The sequence below is a fragment of the Acanthamoeba castellanii genome (assembly GCF_000313135.1).
Source record: "Acanthamoeba castellanii str. Neff unplaced genomic scaffold scf7180000084776, whole genome shotgun sequence".
Classification (NCBI taxonomy): Eukaryota; Discosea; order Longamoebia; family Acanthamoebidae; genus Acanthamoeba; species Acanthamoeba castellanii.
The window spans coordinates 287319-302208 of record NW_004457586.1 but is presented as its reverse complement, the minus strand read 5'-3'; the positions used below and the strand labels follow the sequence as shown (position 1 = coordinate 302208).

At 58.4% G+C, this 14890-nt stretch overlaps 9 protein-coding genes across 9 annotated transcripts; 5 read left to right on the top strand and 4 right to left on the bottom strand.

Annotated features, from left to right (window-relative positions):
* Window positions 1-77: 77 nt before the first annotated feature.
* Window positions 78-908, top strand: ACA1_279050 (COP9 subunit 8, putative; the record flags this gene model as incomplete). Its single annotated transcript, XM_004344627.1, has 3 exons — window positions 78-179; window positions 272-635; window positions 766-908. The coding sequence occupies 3 exons, from the start codon at window positions 78-80 to the stop codon at window positions 906-908; spliced, it is 609 nt and encodes a 202-aa protein (XP_004344677.1).
* A 246-nt stretch (window positions 909-1154) lies between these two features.
* ACA1_279040 (uncharacterized protein) lies at window positions 1155-1836 on the bottom strand (the record flags this gene model as incomplete). Its single annotated transcript, XM_004344626.1, has 4 exons — window positions 1155-1264; window positions 1330-1401; window positions 1462-1601; window positions 1670-1836. 4 exons carry the CDS (start codon window positions 1834-1836, stop codon window positions 1155-1157), a joined length of 489 nt encoding a protein of 162 aa, XP_004344676.1.
* A 447-nt stretch (window positions 1837-2283) lies between these two features.
* On the top strand, window positions 2284-5412 carry ACA1_279030 (RhoGEF domain containing protein; the record flags this gene model as incomplete). Its single annotated transcript, XM_004344625.1, has 14 exons — window positions 2284-2371; window positions 2539-2627; window positions 2699-2884; window positions 2964-3136; window positions 3224-3251; window positions 3326-3490; window positions 3564-3768; window positions 3846-3980; window positions 4052-4205; window positions 4279-4436; window positions 4512-4688; window positions 4769-4911; window positions 5004-5168; window positions 5254-5412. 14 exons carry the CDS (start codon window positions 2284-2286, stop codon window positions 5410-5412), a joined length of 2025 nt encoding a protein of 674 aa, XP_004344675.1.
* Window positions 5413-5701: 289 nt separating this feature from the next.
* On the top strand, window positions 5702-8476 carry ACA1_279020 (EF hand domain containing protein; the record flags this gene model as incomplete). Its single annotated transcript, XM_004344624.1, has 10 exons — window positions 5702-5753; window positions 5842-6078; window positions 6178-6259; window positions 6343-6400; window positions 6487-6574; window positions 6663-6846; window positions 6938-7079; window positions 7183-7554; window positions 7629-7759; window positions 7846-8476. The coding sequence occupies 10 exons, from the start codon at window positions 5702-5704 to the stop codon at window positions 8474-8476; spliced, it is 1977 nt and encodes a 658-aa protein (XP_004344674.1).
* A 108-nt stretch (window positions 8477-8584) lies between these two features.
* Window positions 8585-9328, bottom strand: ACA1_279010 (RND efflux system outer membrane lipoprotein; the record flags this gene model as incomplete). Its single annotated transcript, XM_004344623.1, has 4 exons — window positions 8585-8727; window positions 8794-8906; window positions 8987-9125; window positions 9211-9328. The coding sequence occupies 4 exons, from the start codon at window positions 9326-9328 to the stop codon at window positions 8585-8587; spliced, it is 513 nt and encodes a 170-aa protein (XP_004344673.1).
* A 402-nt stretch (window positions 9329-9730) lies between these two features.
* On the bottom strand, window positions 9731-10682 carry ACA1_279000 (uncharacterized protein; the record flags this gene model as incomplete). Its single annotated transcript, XM_004344622.1, has 6 exons — window positions 9731-9789; window positions 9876-9957; window positions 10050-10086; window positions 10168-10262; window positions 10333-10376; window positions 10463-10682. The coding sequence occupies 6 exons, from the start codon at window positions 10680-10682 to the stop codon at window positions 9731-9733; spliced, it is 537 nt and encodes a 178-aa protein (XP_004344672.1).
* Window positions 10683-10842: 160 nt separating this feature from the next.
* ACA1_278990 (uncharacterized protein) lies at window positions 10843-11518 on the bottom strand (the record flags this gene model as incomplete). The annotated part of the gene is made up of 2 exons (XM_004344621.1): window positions 10843-11228; window positions 11359-11518. The coding sequence occupies 2 exons, from the start codon at window positions 11516-11518 to the stop codon at window positions 10843-10845; spliced, it is 546 nt and encodes a 181-aa protein (XP_004344671.1).
* Window positions 11519-11802: 284 nt separating this feature from the next.
* ACA1_278980 (extracellular ligandbinding receptor, putative) lies at window positions 11803-13758 on the top strand (the record flags this gene model as incomplete). Its single annotated transcript, XM_004344620.1, has 8 exons — window positions 11803-11905; window positions 11990-12385; window positions 12488-12548; window positions 12625-12724; window positions 12817-12916; window positions 13001-13139; window positions 13217-13302; window positions 13382-13758. 8 exons carry the CDS (start codon window positions 11803-11805, stop codon window positions 13756-13758), a joined length of 1362 nt encoding a protein of 453 aa, XP_004344670.1.
* Window positions 13759-14247: 489 nt separating this feature from the next.
* Window positions 14248-14865, top strand: ACA1_278970 (uncharacterized protein; the record flags this gene model as incomplete). The annotated part of the gene is made up of 1 exon (XM_004344619.1): window positions 14248-14865. The coding sequence occupies one exon, from the start codon at window positions 14248-14250 to the stop codon at window positions 14863-14865; it is 618 nt and encodes a 205-aa protein (XP_004344669.1).
* Between the last annotated feature and the right edge of the window lie 25 nt (window positions 14866-14890).

Here is a 14890-nt window from a genome sequence, read left to right as displayed (position 1 = left end):
ATTTCGGTGAAGGCAAACCTGCGAATCAACAAAACAAACATTTTGTGGGCGGAATTGGAGGCACGCATCAATCAATCATGGCACAGAGGAGACAAGAGCTGGAGAAGGAATTGGTTGGGCTTGCGCAGAAGGGTGCCTTCGCCCTCATCGCACAGAATCTTGAGGAATACGAGTACTTCGTACGTTTCGCAACCCATTTTTCGCTTGGGGGGGGCCAAACGCATTGCTGTTTGGCTTGGCACCACGATTGATTCAGATTCGTCGCTTCTAGTGTGCTGAGAATCCCAAAGATGCACTGCCTCTCTACGGTGCCCAGCTGCTGTCGTACCTGATCGAAAATGAGATTCACTACGCTCGCTTCCTGTGGCGGAGGATCCCCAAGAAGATCAAGGAAACCGATCCCGAATTGAACGCCATCTGGACGATTGGCCAGAACGTGTGGAACAAGAAGTACACCGACATCTACCAGAGCGCACAGGCCTACAACTGGAGCCCAGGCACCGTGCTTTTCGTGCAGGCCTTCGTGGAGAAGTTCAGGGAGCGCACCTTCAAGCTCATCTCGAGCGCCTACTCCAACATCTCGACCGGCGATCTTGCCGTGCTTCTCGGCCTCAGCGAGCAGGACGCCATTACGCGTGCGTGCCCAACCTCAGCTCTTCTTCTCGTTCTCGCTTTTGTGCATGCGTGCATGTGTCTGCCTCGTGCTCATGCCTACACCACTTCTTCTGTGCTGGCACACGTGCCCGTGTCTGTGTGCGCACACAGTGGCGGTGCAGCACGGCTGGACGCACGATGCTGCTTCGGGATCAGTGGCTCCCAGGCCCATCGTCCCCGAGACGAGGCAGGGCGCTTCGCTCGACCAGCTGCAGCAGCTCACCGACTACGTGTGCTTCCTCGAGGAGAACTAAGGCGGGCGAGTGGCGTACCACCTTACGTTTGCAAGACGCTGAAGAACGCAGGCCACCACCCTCAACGGCCACCCAAGCCCTTGGGCAAAGCTTTAGTCTGCAGACGTGTAAACAAATCTAAACGTGTTCAACTCCTCGTCTTTGCTTGGTTGGCTGTGGTGTTGGTGTTGCATCGTAGCCACAGCGGGCGGACGCAGGTGGCCACGCTCTCAACTGTACAAGTAGGGATGAAGACCCTGCTGCAGACTAATGGCTCTTCAGCTCGTTCTTGACGTCGCTCTTGATAGAGTCGAGGCCTGTCTTGACCCGAGTCTTCAGGCTCGCCTTGTCCTTGCCCGCAGCGTGGACCAGTACGACTGGACCCAAGGATACGAATGTGAGAATTGAGAGATTAAGCGAGCTGTGGAGATGGCAGGCGTACGAATGCCAGCGATTGCGACCGTGACGAAGAGCGGCTGGAAGCTCTCACTCCAGTACAACGAGAAGATGCTCACTGAACGAAGGCAAGAATAAGCGACCAACGCATCCTGGAGGAAACGAGCGAAGAACGTACCAAGAGCAGTGAGGCCATACTTGTGCAGCTCGTTGACGGCCACGCCGCCGACTTCAAGACGCATGTCCTTGGTGAAGATGGTGGCCGCACCGCCAAGAGCAGCCAGCACGCTCGCCACAAACAGGCCAGGGTAGAAGTATCTGCAGCAATCAAAGGCAATGGTCAAAAAGGGAGGGAACAATAAACGATGAGAGGCGCTTATAAGTACCCAGCCAGTACTACGAAGGCAGCAACGATGCACAGGTAGTTGCCCAGCCAGTGGTTCAGGTTAAGGCGGATCCTATCGGATAGGACATCAGCGCGCTTGGGCACAGAGACGTCGCTCGTTGACAGGAAATCGCTCCATGAGCGAATGATGATCTTGATTCCGCTCATTGCTTTTACGCTCAGTTGAAAACCAGCCGTTCGTTCGATCCCTTTGTTGATTACAATAACCAGCAACCAACGAAGCCACCCACAACACACGCACAGGTCAACCACATACCACAAATTCCAAAATTTCTTTTTGTTGTTTTGATATTTCTCTTCGCTCGTTATTATTTGTTTGGTGTTGTTGGCAAGACCGTGCGGGTGTCGCGTCTTTTTGCCTTCTCTGTGGCCTCGGGGTGATAGTGAGCCAGTTCTCTCTTCTCGTGGCATCTCTGGCAGAGGCCTGTGGCTAGGCCCGTGGGACTGCAGTCTTCGCACAACCGCGTTGCTGGGAAAAAGGAAGCGAAAGAAACTGTTTCGGGCCGAAAGATCGACACCGGTGAAGGGGTACGCAGTCTGACTTGGTGGTCGTTTGCTGCCCAACCTCACAGTCCCTTCTGAACAGAAGAAGAAATGGAGGGCCAAGTCGACCCCGTTATGCTGCCGAAGCTGCAGGGTCTGGTACGTCGGTGGCTGGCCCGCAAACGCTACAAGCGCCTATGTACCTACACCAGCTCCATCTTCAGAACACTGCTGCACCTGTTATTATTAGTTAGGATTGTTTCTAATGTTATTGTTTATTTATTTGAAGTTATTTTATTTGTTTTCTCATTAATTACCGCTCTAGTTTGCTCATTTGAGTCTTTGTTGTCCCTTCTTGCCTTCTAGTGTCCAGAAAAAAGCACAGAGACCATGTGGTCAAGGAGCTCCTTCACACGGAGGAGACCTATATCAAGGGCCTTACCAAAATGATGGAGGTGCGCCTCCTCTCCTCCCTTCGCCTGGACCGTACTGACTGTCAGCTCTTCGTGTGGCTTCAACGGTTCAGGTGTACGTTCGACCTCTGCAAGCGCTGGCACGCGGAGCGAGCGATGGACGGGTGGCCGAGCTGAACAACATCACCTCCAAGGCCGAGTACATCATCAACCTGAACACAACGCTGCTCTCCGATCTTAAGGAACGAGTGGACAACTGGTCGAACACCCAGACCATCGGAGACATTTTCATCAAGATGGTGACCGCCTCTCCCCCTTCATTGCCTGCAATGTCTGCGTGCTGCGCACTCACCGGCACATGTGCATCGTTGCGTGCAGAGCCCGTTCATGAAAATGTACACGCAGTACACCAATAACTACGAGAGCGCGGTGGTCATGCTCGAGCAGTCCGCCAACGACAAGGATATCCTGTATCAGTTCATACAGAGGTGCTACGGCGGCAGAGCCGACGTGCTCACATTCGATTCCTATCTCATCATGCCCATCCAAAGGTGCCTCATCACTCACCTGTCCTTGTTGGCGCACCACCTCGCGCCGCATTCTAATGTTGTCTCTTCTTTCCTGGTTCCCCAACGTAGAATACCGCGATACAATCTGTTGCTCGAGGTACGTTGATCTTGCTTCGACGCTGTTTGGCTGGTGTTGTATAATCTGAACGCCTAAGCGGCCAACGCGCACAGGACATGATCGCGCACACGTGGGAACACCACCCGGACTACGAGTCCCTCTGTAAGGCCCTCAAGATGCTGCAGTCGGTCACCGACTTCGTCAACAAAGACATCGCCACCTCCTCGGCGCTCACCAAAGTGCTGCACATCCAGAACAGCCTCGGAGGCGAAGTCCAGGTACGTACCACTCGTCCAACGTACTGTGCCGGCGGACGTAGGCGAGTCACTCACCGCGTGCACTCCGCACCAGTTGGTAGCACCGCACCGATACTGGATCACGGAGGGGAAGCTGCTGTCGATGCGCTTCGGAGCGCTCAATCTGTTCAGTAGCTTCGTGCTGGTCTACCTCTTCAACGATCTGCTCGTGTTCTCCAGTCGTCTGTTGACGTCGTACCGGTACAAGGGCCACTTCCTCCTGCACTCCACCTGGGTGGTCGATCTTCCCGACACCAACGGTACGCCCATCGCCTCTCACGACCGTACAGAACCATGAACTCCATCCAACTGACTGCGCGCTCTGCGTGCAACGCAGCATTCAAAAACATTTTTCAAATCAAGTCGGTCAACTCGCAGACGTACACTTTCTGCGCGGCGTCGGCGGAGGACAAGAAGACGTGGATAGATGCCCTCAATAAGGCCTTTGCCGACATGCAGCCCGCCGACAAGGGTGCGCGACCCCCTTAGGCGCTCCCCGTGACGCGCTCACTAACGCGGCTATGGCGTGATGTCGTACGACAGTGAAGCGGAAGGAGCTGCAGGACGCGGGAGAGATTCCTATTGAGGAAGGCACCCGCGAGGGATCGGTCGACGAGAATAAGAATTTTGCTCTGCAGATGATCATCCAGGCCGCTTCCGAGCAGCAACAGCAAGGCAAGGACCAAAAGCACAAGCGGTATGAGATCCTCCTCTAGAGGTATTAGCGCGCTTGAAGCAAAGCTTAAGTGGGGTGTGTGTGTGTGTAACAGAGATGAGGACGAGGACACCTACGGCAGCTTGAGCGGCAAGGAGATGGCGAGGCTCGTGAAAATGGGCGTGATGGAAAAGCAGACCGAGGAGGAGAAGAACAGGTCCAAATTCCTCAATAACGCCGAAGTGCGGAAGGAGTACCAGTTCATCCAGCGCAGTACGCTCACCCTCACTCGACTGCTGGCAACCCCGACTCTATCGCACCACTTGACTCACCGTTGGTTACTGGTAGACGTGCAAGAGCGCCAGCAGATGTACCTGCAGGCGGTGTCGCGCTCCAGCGGGGCCATCTCCGATCAGCAGCTCGCCGAGATCGAGAAGCGGAAGGAGGAGGTCAAGCAGGTGACCCGAGCCGGCAGTGTGCGCGACTCTCGCAACATATTCGAGTCCGGCGACTCCATCACCCTCGGTTCGTTGTCTGCGTCCCTCTCTTCCTCAATCCACCGACCCACTCACCCCCCCCCCTCGTCCGTGTGTTGGCGGTTGCAGAGAGTCCGAGACAGCGCACGCCCGGTTCGACCCGCATGCCCTCGGAGGCAGCGCTGCTGGTGGCCCGGGCGCAGGACGACGTCGCCAAGAACTCGCCGCGCGGCACGCCCCGTGGCACGCCGCGGGGATCCGACGCGCTCGATGTACCACCGCCTCCACCTAGCACTTTCTCGTGAAGTGAAGGTCTCGGTAGGGCACATTGAACTAACTGGGTAACAATCTACATCAACTGCAGCCGCCGGGGCGTAAGATGTCTGCTGAAATTGTGAAGAGGGTGACAAGTTACAACTCGGCTGTCGGCAGCGCGGACGCGTCGCCGGCCGCATCTCCGGCCAGCGCCAGCCGGCAGGACAAGCCGCCCAAGAGCCCGGCAGCCGCCGCGCCGCCCAGCAGCAAAGAGGTACGTACCACCTTCGCCGGCGTTACACTTCCGCGCTGCCGACACGCGAGCTTACGTGCCTGCTCTGCATTCTCTGGGGACGCAGGGTGCCGACAGGGGGACCATTGCCAAGGGCACGGTGGGTGAGCGGGTGAAGGCCTATCAGGCCCACACCGCGGGAGAGGGCCAAAGCGAGGGGCAGCCGCTCCTCACGTCGAGGCCGGAGATGGAGGATGGTGGATGCTGCACCTGCGTTCTCTCCTAAGCGAAACCCTGAACCACACCGCACACACGGCTGATCGTCGTTTCACGCCACCGCGCGCGCGCCACGGTGGGTGAGGCGTTGTCATTCCTGTACCTATACCACTCGCAAGCAAACTATTTATTCCAACCGCCCCCGCTCTAGACGAACCGCCGCCATCACAAGGTGACTCGCGCTTCGCCTTTCTAGCTCAGCCCAGACCGGACAATAAAAAAATAACACTTTTATTTAGTGTATTTCTCCGCTTATTATTTCCACTACCACAAGACCTACTCCTTCACAACCGCCAACAATGGGGCAGAAGCACGGCAAGCATGCTGCAGAGCCCTCCCTGTCCCGAGAACGTACACTTCTGCCCCCCCCCCTTACGCGGCGGTTTTGGCGGTTGTGAAGGAGTCTGGTGTGACGTTGCCCCCCCCCCACTTTGCGTAGTGAGCCGACATCAGGTGGGAGAGCTGTCGGCGCTGTTCGAGATCATCCAGCGGCAGTTCCCGTCGGGCCGCCTGGACCGGGCCAACTTTGGGAAGGTGTTCGCTGCGGGCGACGACGCGTTCGCGCAGCGACTGTGGGAGGCCCTGGACCCGGGCGGCACGGGCTGCATCGATTTCCGTGACTACGTGCTCGGCGCCTCTGTCTTTTGCGTGGGCTCTAAGCAGGAGAAGCTTCAATGTACCCCCTCCTCTCGCGCACACCGCACATACCGCACCCCGCACACGACACACGTGGCATCTAACGTACCAATTGACATCATCCTCCTCCCCCTACAAGTCTTGTTCACTCTGTGCGATCAGGACGGAGATGGATCCATCAGCCTGATGGAGTTCAACCAGATGCGATTCACGGTGTCGAGGTAACGCATCATTGAGCGCGCTCGGCCTTGGTCACCTCATTCCAACGCTTCTAACCCGTGGCCTGCGCGCCGTGGGTTCGTAGGTTTGCCAACACGTACCTCTCCGCGCTGGAGAACGCCAAGGAGGACCCCACGCTCGAGGTACTTACCGCCGCCCACCTCGTGGACGCGCTGGGCCATAGATGGGGCTCACCTTCCCCCTCCCCTTCTCTTCGCCGGCGATGAAGGAGCGAATGCGGGCCGAGTTCGAGGCTGCGGACATCAACCACGACAAGAAGCTCACGCTCCAGGAGTTCACCACGCTGTTCGAGAAGGGTTCGGCTCCACTGCTCTATTTATTATTATTATTATTATATTTATTATGATTATTATGCTCACGCGTTGAGGTGGGTGCTCACTACAGGCGAACACGAAGGCAGCGGGGCGCTGCACGATCTGATCGAGTCCATCGAGGAGCGGCTGCGACTGCTGTTCGTGCCCAAGCAGCTGCACATCCGGTGCGCGCTGGTCGGGCCGGCCCAGTGCGGCAAGTCCACGGTGGTTGCCGAGCTCACCCAGGAGGAGGTCGGCAGCGTCTACCGCTACAAGTACGTGTTGACCCGCCCAGCACTCCACTCCCAATATCCCACATCTACGTCGCGTGGACTCATGTACCACGTGTGTGTATGTGTGGCTTAGTAAGCACTACAATCTGGATGGAGTGCCCGTGCGGCTGGAGATCATAGACTCGGGCCAGAACAGGGCATTTGCCTATCCTGGCATCGATATTGTGATCATTCTGTTCGCCATGGACTCGCATGAGTTCAACGTGTTGGACGAGGTAACGTGCCACACACACCGCACACGCACGCACGCACGCACGCACACGCACACGGTTCATAGTGTTGTGCTCACGCAGTCTGATGTTGTCGGTCGGTCTGCAGATCAGCCAGGAGATTGCGCGCTACTGTCCGAAGGCGGTCAGGCTGTTCGGGCTCACGAAGCTGGACCTGCAGCAGGCCACCAACGAGATCAAGTACAAGGCCAGGGACCTGACCGCCCAGTGCGCCAAGCGGCTGCAGGCGGCCCAGGCCTTCCAGATATCATCGTCTGCCGCGGCCGCCAAGGGCAACCCCGACATGGCCACGCCCGAGGAGCTGTTTGACTACGCTGTGTCGTGCGTCGTCCCGCCCTTCCTGCTGCGACCCCAGCACGTCCACATCAGATGCGGAATGGCCGGGCCGCCCGGAGGCGGCAGATCGACCATGATCGGCAAGCTGTTCGGCCTCGACGCCGTCACGTCTCACCACTATCAGGTGAGCCTCTTTTCCTCCTGCAACCCTCAGATCTCTCCTACTCACGCACACGACATGCCAATGGGGGGGGGCAGGGAGTGGTCGAGGCCGAGAGCATCAAGGCCGATCTGGAGGTGTTCGACTCAGAGGAGTACAACCGCGCGCTCTTCCTGGCGGACATGCACGTTATACTGCTCGTGCTCCCCGTCACCTACACCTCCTTCAAGTACGTCACCACACACCACACACCCACACCCACACCACACACCCACACCACACACCGCACACCACACACCAATCTCGCCTGTGCAGGGAAGTGGAGAAGATCGCCAACGAGCTGCGCACGATCTGCCCCGACGCGCCCATCATTCTCGTGGGGAGCAAGATTGACCTGCGCGGCACCACCAAGTGCATCTCGGCAGAGCGGGGCGAGGAGTGGCGCCAGAAGCTCAGGCTGTGGCACTACGCTGAGTGCTCGGCCGCTGCCGACCTCAACGTGCGCGGGGTGTTCGAGGAGGCCGTGCGCGCCGCCGTGCCCCTCTTCTCGCTCACCGACTCCGGGCCGCTGAGCCACGCCCACCGCCCGCTTCTGCTCACGGACACCCACGCCACAGCGCCACCGGCCGCGGTGCCAGCCCCGCAGCAGCAGCAGCAACCCAAGGCCAGTTCGCCGAGGAGGCTGACGACGATGCGACCGCCGTCGCGCCCGGCGCCGGAGCGGCCGCTGCCGATGGTGCCGCCCCCGACGGCGCCGGTCGAGCCGCTGTACGTGGCTCAGTACGACTACCTGGACGACCAGCGCGAGGGCGTACTCCACTTCGCGCGGTTCGCCGTGATCACGCTCGTGGATAAGGGCGACGACGGCTGGTGGCTCGGCAAGCTGCCCAACGGCCAGACCGGCTACTTCCCGGGCTCCTACGTGCTCCCCGTCACCACCTCTTGATCCTCCTACAAAGCCACTCACACCTCCTTCAACATGAATAACATTAGCGTTATACCAGTGGTCTTTGTTTGTATGTACACTTGATTGAGGGCGATTTGGGGGGGGGGCTCAGGCGTCGGTGAGCTGGCCAGCTGCTGGGGCGGAGGGCATCGAGACCATGTGCCGAAGGACTTCCTGGGTGGCGATGCCGGCAGCCACCACCGTGGTGAGCGCCGTGATCGGGCTCTGCACCTGCTCGCTCTTGCCCTCGCCTGGACATACGCCAATTGATGAGTGGCGAGAGTCGAGAGGAGGAGAGAAACCGAAAGTAGTAGTACCGAGAACGCAGAAGGTGGCAAAGTGCTCGCAGTTGTTGAAGAAGAGGTTGTAGGTGTCGTGGGCCTCGTGCCGCCACACGTGCAGCGCTCGCTTCACCGCCTTCCGCCGCTCCCTGTTCAACCCTCCCGATGAGACCTCAACAAGAAGACCAAGAAATGGACCACCTCCATGCGGGGGAGTGTGACGGATTACCGAGGGGTGATGTCGGCGTAGAGCAGGATCTCGAACTGGGTGGCGCCGGCGAGGAAGGCGCCCATTGACTCACGCTTGACCCGGGCGTTGCGCCACGGCTCGGTCGGGCTGCCCGCGAAGTGGACCACCTCGTCCTCGCCTGCAGACCCAATCGACCCCAACACCACCCAGGGCACGAGGTGAGTGCGCGGAGCAGGAGGGGTTGGGGAGGGGCTTGTAGGTACCAACGTAGAGGCCGTGGTGGGAGTAGCCCCACCGCTTGACCTTGATGTGATCTCCCGCCTGCAGCTTGGCTCCGCCCTCATCGGCCGACACCACCGCTACCGACTGTCCTGCGCCCATCGTCGTCGTTGTTGTTGTTACTTGAAAGGTCCCTTCTCGGTTGATGGATGAAGGGAACCGGTGGTGGTTGGTAGGTATCTGATGCGAAGAGCAGAGCAAGTGGTGGCAGTAGTGGTGGTTGGCTTGCTTGGCGAGGCAGCTGCCACACCAGGGGAGGACTGACTCAAACTGCTCTCCTCCTCCGCATCTCCCCTTCTCCGGACGTCAACCCACTTCACTCCCGCTGGCCTTCGCCGGGATTCGAGCGTGAACGATTCGGGTCCCGCCCACAACGGCGGAAAGTGTCTTTGACGCGGGAGACGACGCCAAACTCGAACAACGATGATGGTGATGATGTGGTGTGTAATTAGCAAAGTACCACAAAGTGCCCTCACCAGGCCAGCAAGCAGTAACAAACACAGATCAGATCTTCTTGACGGTGATGACCAGGGGAGCGAACACCTTCGTCCAGCCGGTGAAGCCTGAATCGGATGTAGCCCGATTTAGCGTTGGCTTGAGGAGTGAGTGAGAGGGCCACGATGTCATCAACGCAAACACAACAACGCACCCTTGACGTCGAACTGGAAGAGGATCTCGTGCGTGATGGACTCGGAGGAGCTGGGCAGGGTGCGGGGCAGTTGGTAGGTGACCTGCATCACGATGAAAACCACCACGTGAGCCACTCCACCACATTTCCGTGCATTGGTCTCGTGCACACGGCAGGGCGGTGTGTTGTGCGTACGCTGCCGTCGTAGTCGGTGTAGCCATCGAGCGGGAACCTGCGCGCAAGAGAGAGAGAGAGAAGGCATCAGAGGTGTGAGCAAGCGCGAGTGTCACGCTTTGAGGCGGACTGGCCGTACCGGGAGCCCTGGAACCATTCCTCTTTCTTGCCGGTCTGGAGCGGCTCGAGCTTCTTGCCCTTCTCGGCCACGCCTTCCTTGGTTTGCAGCGTCGCCTGTTTACACCACAAACGCATCAACATCTGATCTCGATTCCTAATGTAACGGGCGAGGCGAAAAGCGTACCATGATCGATCGGACCTGCTTCTCCGATGTGTTCTTAATCGAAACTACACAAAGATGAGACATTTCGAAAAAGATCGATTGAGACGGCGCCGCCGGCGAGGTAGCAAAAGATTGGTGGGAGAAAAGGTACCCTGGATGGGGATGGTGGAGCCAGGGGCGTAGGGGAGATCACGCGCCCACACGTAGAACTCGACTCGCTTCTTGCTGCTCAGGAACTTCTTGGTGGCACGCGCCTCGGTGCGGCCGCCGAAGATGGTGCTCGTGGCCCGCACAAGCGCCTTTCCATCTCCCTCCTCATCCACCTCCGTCTCCAGTTCGGCCAGCGTCTTCTTCTCCTCTGCGTCCGCCATCTCTTTGTAACTTGATCGTGTGCTTGATGCTTGGTTCTTTTGAGGTGGTTGCTACCCGCACCAGTTTTGTTGGTATCCCAGCAGATAAAATATAAAAATAAACAAATAAAAATTCCAACCGTAAAAGAAAACAATAAAAGAGAATAAAAAGTTGGTTCATTTATTTAGTGAAGAGGGAGAACCAGCCCTTCTTCTTGTCCTCTTCTTTCTGCTTCTCTTCGGCCTCCCTTCGCTCGCGCTCCGCCTGCAGCTGCCTCTCGATGCGCGCCACCCGATCCCGCTCGTCCTGCTGTTGCTTGTCCATCTGACGCTTGAGCTTGTACTCCTGGGCGCGGGCCATGCGCTCGTAGCGGTCCGTGTCGTCGCCACCGCGCCCCTCCTTACGCAGCTTCTCCACGATCTTGCGCGACACGCCCTCGCCATCCCACTCCTTGGCGTTGAGCTTTGGTGGCCTTCGCGCCTTCTTCATCTGCTCGGCCGCCCTTTCTGCCTCCGCTTCCTCTGCCTCTTCCTCTGCTCGCGCCAGGGCCAGGAAGCTGTCACGTTCTGGACGAGTGCGCACGTATGGGTAAAATCATTGTGCTTGCCCCCCGCCCAAAAGAGATTTTTCGAATCTCAACATATTCGATCAACTGATGGCTGTGGCTTTGCCAGACAGGCAGGCAAGTGTGCATACCCTCCTTGGACGTGGTGAGAGCCCGCAGCCCGCTGTGTTGCCCGCCCCGTGCGCTGCACAACAAGGGCGACGCGAGCCGTCCTGCTCTGCACTCTGCCCTGGCCAGCCCCCAAGGTAGGCCCCCAACGTTGCCGCTCCCCACCCTCGCGCGCAGCATCATGCTATGTCCAAGCGCAAAACTAGTTGATTTGTCAAAACAATGCAAAATCAATTTTATTCCTTTTTATTTGTTTCATTATTCAGACTTTTGTGGCACTTCCCGATTCAGGTTGCACGCCACGCTGCTCGGGCAAAGCAAGAAAGGAGAACCAAAGTGTTCCTGGTCGGCTGCAACTTCCACAGGCGGCCGAGAAGAACTTCTTCTTGTTCTTGGTCTGCAAGAACTTTTCTTTTTGTGTTCTTGTGCGTACCGACACCCACCCCACAACTGCCGCTCCCCGCATCATGCTCGAGACTCAGCCTCTCCTCGGTGGCCCCATCAAGGACAACGCCAGGACCGTCCTCATCGTCGCGAGCGTCGTCGCCCTCGTCGTGGGCGTCATCGTCGGTACGGTTCTCTCCTAATCTCATAGGGTCTCTGTTCAATCGATCATTCTATCATAAATCTGATGGGATTGGTGGGTCTGTACAGGTTTCATCATTGGTTGGGGAGTCTTTGATGAGGGTGATATTACTGTGAAGTCGTTCAAGGAGGTGGGCATCCTCCACTCGCTCTCGGGTCCGCTTGCCGTTGACGAGAGGCACGTGGTGGACGCCACCCTTCTCGCCATCGACGAGATCAACGCGGCCGGTGGCCTCCTCGGACATCACCTGAAGGTGGTCCTACGCGACGGCTTCTCCGACGAAAAGATCTTCGCCTCCGAGATGCAGCGCATGCTCACCCAGGACAAGGTCGACGTCGTGTTCGGCTGCTGGACCAGTGGCAGCAGGAAGGCCGTCCTCCCGGCCCTCGCCTCCAACAACGGTCTGCTCTTCTACCCGGTGCAGTACGAGGGCGTAGAGTCCCACCCCAACGTCGTCTACACCGGTGCGTCTTCACCCCTCCCCCCCCCACGGCGGCACTTCGACGTGCAGTAGTCCCCGACTGGCGTTCGGCGTGCTAACGGCACTCCCAACGTAACGCGATCAGGCGCTGCTCCCAACCAGCAGATCCTGCCCGCCGTGCAGTGGGCCTACCAGCAGGGCTTCAGGTAAGGGACCAGCCCGACAGAGCGGCTGCGAGTGGCTCGTTTGTTGACTGCTCACGTGGCTCTCGCTGCTTTGCAGGAAGTTCGCGCTGATTGGTTCGGACTACATCTTCCCTCGCACGGCCAACGCCATCGTCAAGGATGCCCTCTCCACGATGAGCGGAGTCACCATCAACGAGGTGCGTGCTGCTGCTGCTTCGCTCATTATCTCTCCCGTTTGGGCCGAATTGATGTTCACACGCGGTGCGTCTTGTGTGTGCGTCATGTCCAGCAATACCTCATCCTCGGCGAGGAGGACCCCAGCCGCGTCAACGCCGCCGTGGCCAACATCAAGACCTTTGCCCCCGATGTCATCCTCAACACCGTCAACGGTACAGCTTCTTTCTACCTACTCCTTTTGTTTGTCTGGTGCAGAATTCAGCGCGAGTGTTGACGGAAGTGTGGAACTTGGGCAGGCGACACCAACATGCTGCTCTTCAACGCCCTCTCGACCTCGGCCGTCAGCGGTGCCGTCATCTCGTTCAGCGTGGCCGAGCCGGAGGTCGTGCAGATCATGGCCAGCGGCGTGTCGATGGCCGGTTCCTACGCCTCGTGGTACGTTTTCTGCTCTACCAGGCCGAGTGCGTGTCGTGTGTCGTGGCTCACGCCATCTCCGCCTGTCCGCTCTGTAGGAACTACTTCCAGAGCGAGACGAGCGCTGCCAACAACGCCTTCGTGACCGAGTTCAAGAACACCTACGGCCAGGCTTCCGTGATCGGTGCGCGCCCGTACCACGTAGTGTGTAACTTACGCCGGCCCAGTGGCTCACCGGTGGCGCGTGTATGTGGACCGCACAGGTGACCCGATGGCTGCCGCCTACACTGGCGTTCACCTGTGGGCTGCCGCCGTCAAGAAGGCCAACAGCTTCGTCCATGCGGACGTCAAGGCGGCGCTCCCCACCGTCTCGGTGAGCTCGCCCATGGGCCAGGTGACCGTGTCGGCCACGAACCAGCACACCGTCAAGTCGTGGTATCTCGGCCGAGTGCAGGCCTCCGGTCAGTTCGCCATCGTCGCGTCGAGCAGCTCCACCATCAACCCGGATCCCTACCCGCTCGCGGGCGCTCACCAGACGCAGACCGCGTGGTCGAACTTCCTCAACTGCTGGAACAGCAAGTGGGGCATGTGGAAGAACGGCGCCGGCCCGTCGGCCATCCTCCCCAACGACGCCTGCTAGGCGGCTTCCCGCTTATTCTTTGAAGTGCGGAGCGACCAGTACTGTAGCGACCACTCCTTAAGAAGTGTCCTTCCCTCTCTGCTGTCCATGCGTCCCATTGCCGCGTGCTTGGTTTGCCGGGCATTACGCGCCCGACGCGAAAAGAAGAGAGGAACGCTGTTTTGAAGCGGAGTTGCGGTCAAGGCCGGATCAAATAACGCGGGGCGGGTGCTGCAGAGCAACAGGGCCGCAGTTTCTGGGCTCATTTCTTGAAGCGGAGTGTGTGGGCCGATCTCGTGGAAAATGGGTCGGGGCGCCTCGCACCCCTTTCTTCGTTCTTTGCGACGGGCCTCTACGTCAGGCCCTCGGCCAAGAGCTCCAGCACCTTCTCTCTGTGTCGGCGTGCGGTGTCGTCTTGGCCTCGCGCACCACCGCCACACGCAACACAACACAGGAGCGACTGCACATAGGCGAAAGTTGCAAGGGGGCGGCATGAGCGTCATGCTGCAGATGTCGAGCAACCGCATAGTGGCAGTGCCGGCTGCATCGCGAGGCTCATCGACATCGAAGAAGAAAAAGGAGAAAAAGAAGAAGGATCTGCGGCAAGCGTCATCATCCTCAACCTCTACATCGACGGATCGCAGCTCAGTAATCATTCACGAAAAGGGGGGCGATGACGAGCTGCCGGAGGATTTCGTCAAGGAGTACTCTCTCGACCTCGATCAGCTAGGTCCCTCGCCTCGTCTCACGTCGGGGAGCTCATCCGAAAGTAAGAGCGATTCTGAAGATGACGATCGAAATGGACGAAGGAAAAAGAAGAAAAAGAAGCAGAAGAATAAGCCGTTCACGCGACCGCGGGTCCTCACCTCTTCAGCCGAGGCCATCTCCACTCCTATCATCTCTGAGGAAGAGGGAGGAAGCAGCAGCGATTTTTCAGGCCTCTACAATCACCATCTTACGAACAACGCACACAATCGTGTGGCGGTGCGACGTACTGGGAGCTCCCTCTCCACCACGCGCACCAGCGTCCAACCACCACCACTTGCCGCTCTTTCCAAGGAGCTCTTCCTTCGTGTACGCTCACCATCTCCCCAATTAACTTATTTTTTTAATATATATAAATCATAATATTATGATTGCTTGTAACTTCGCT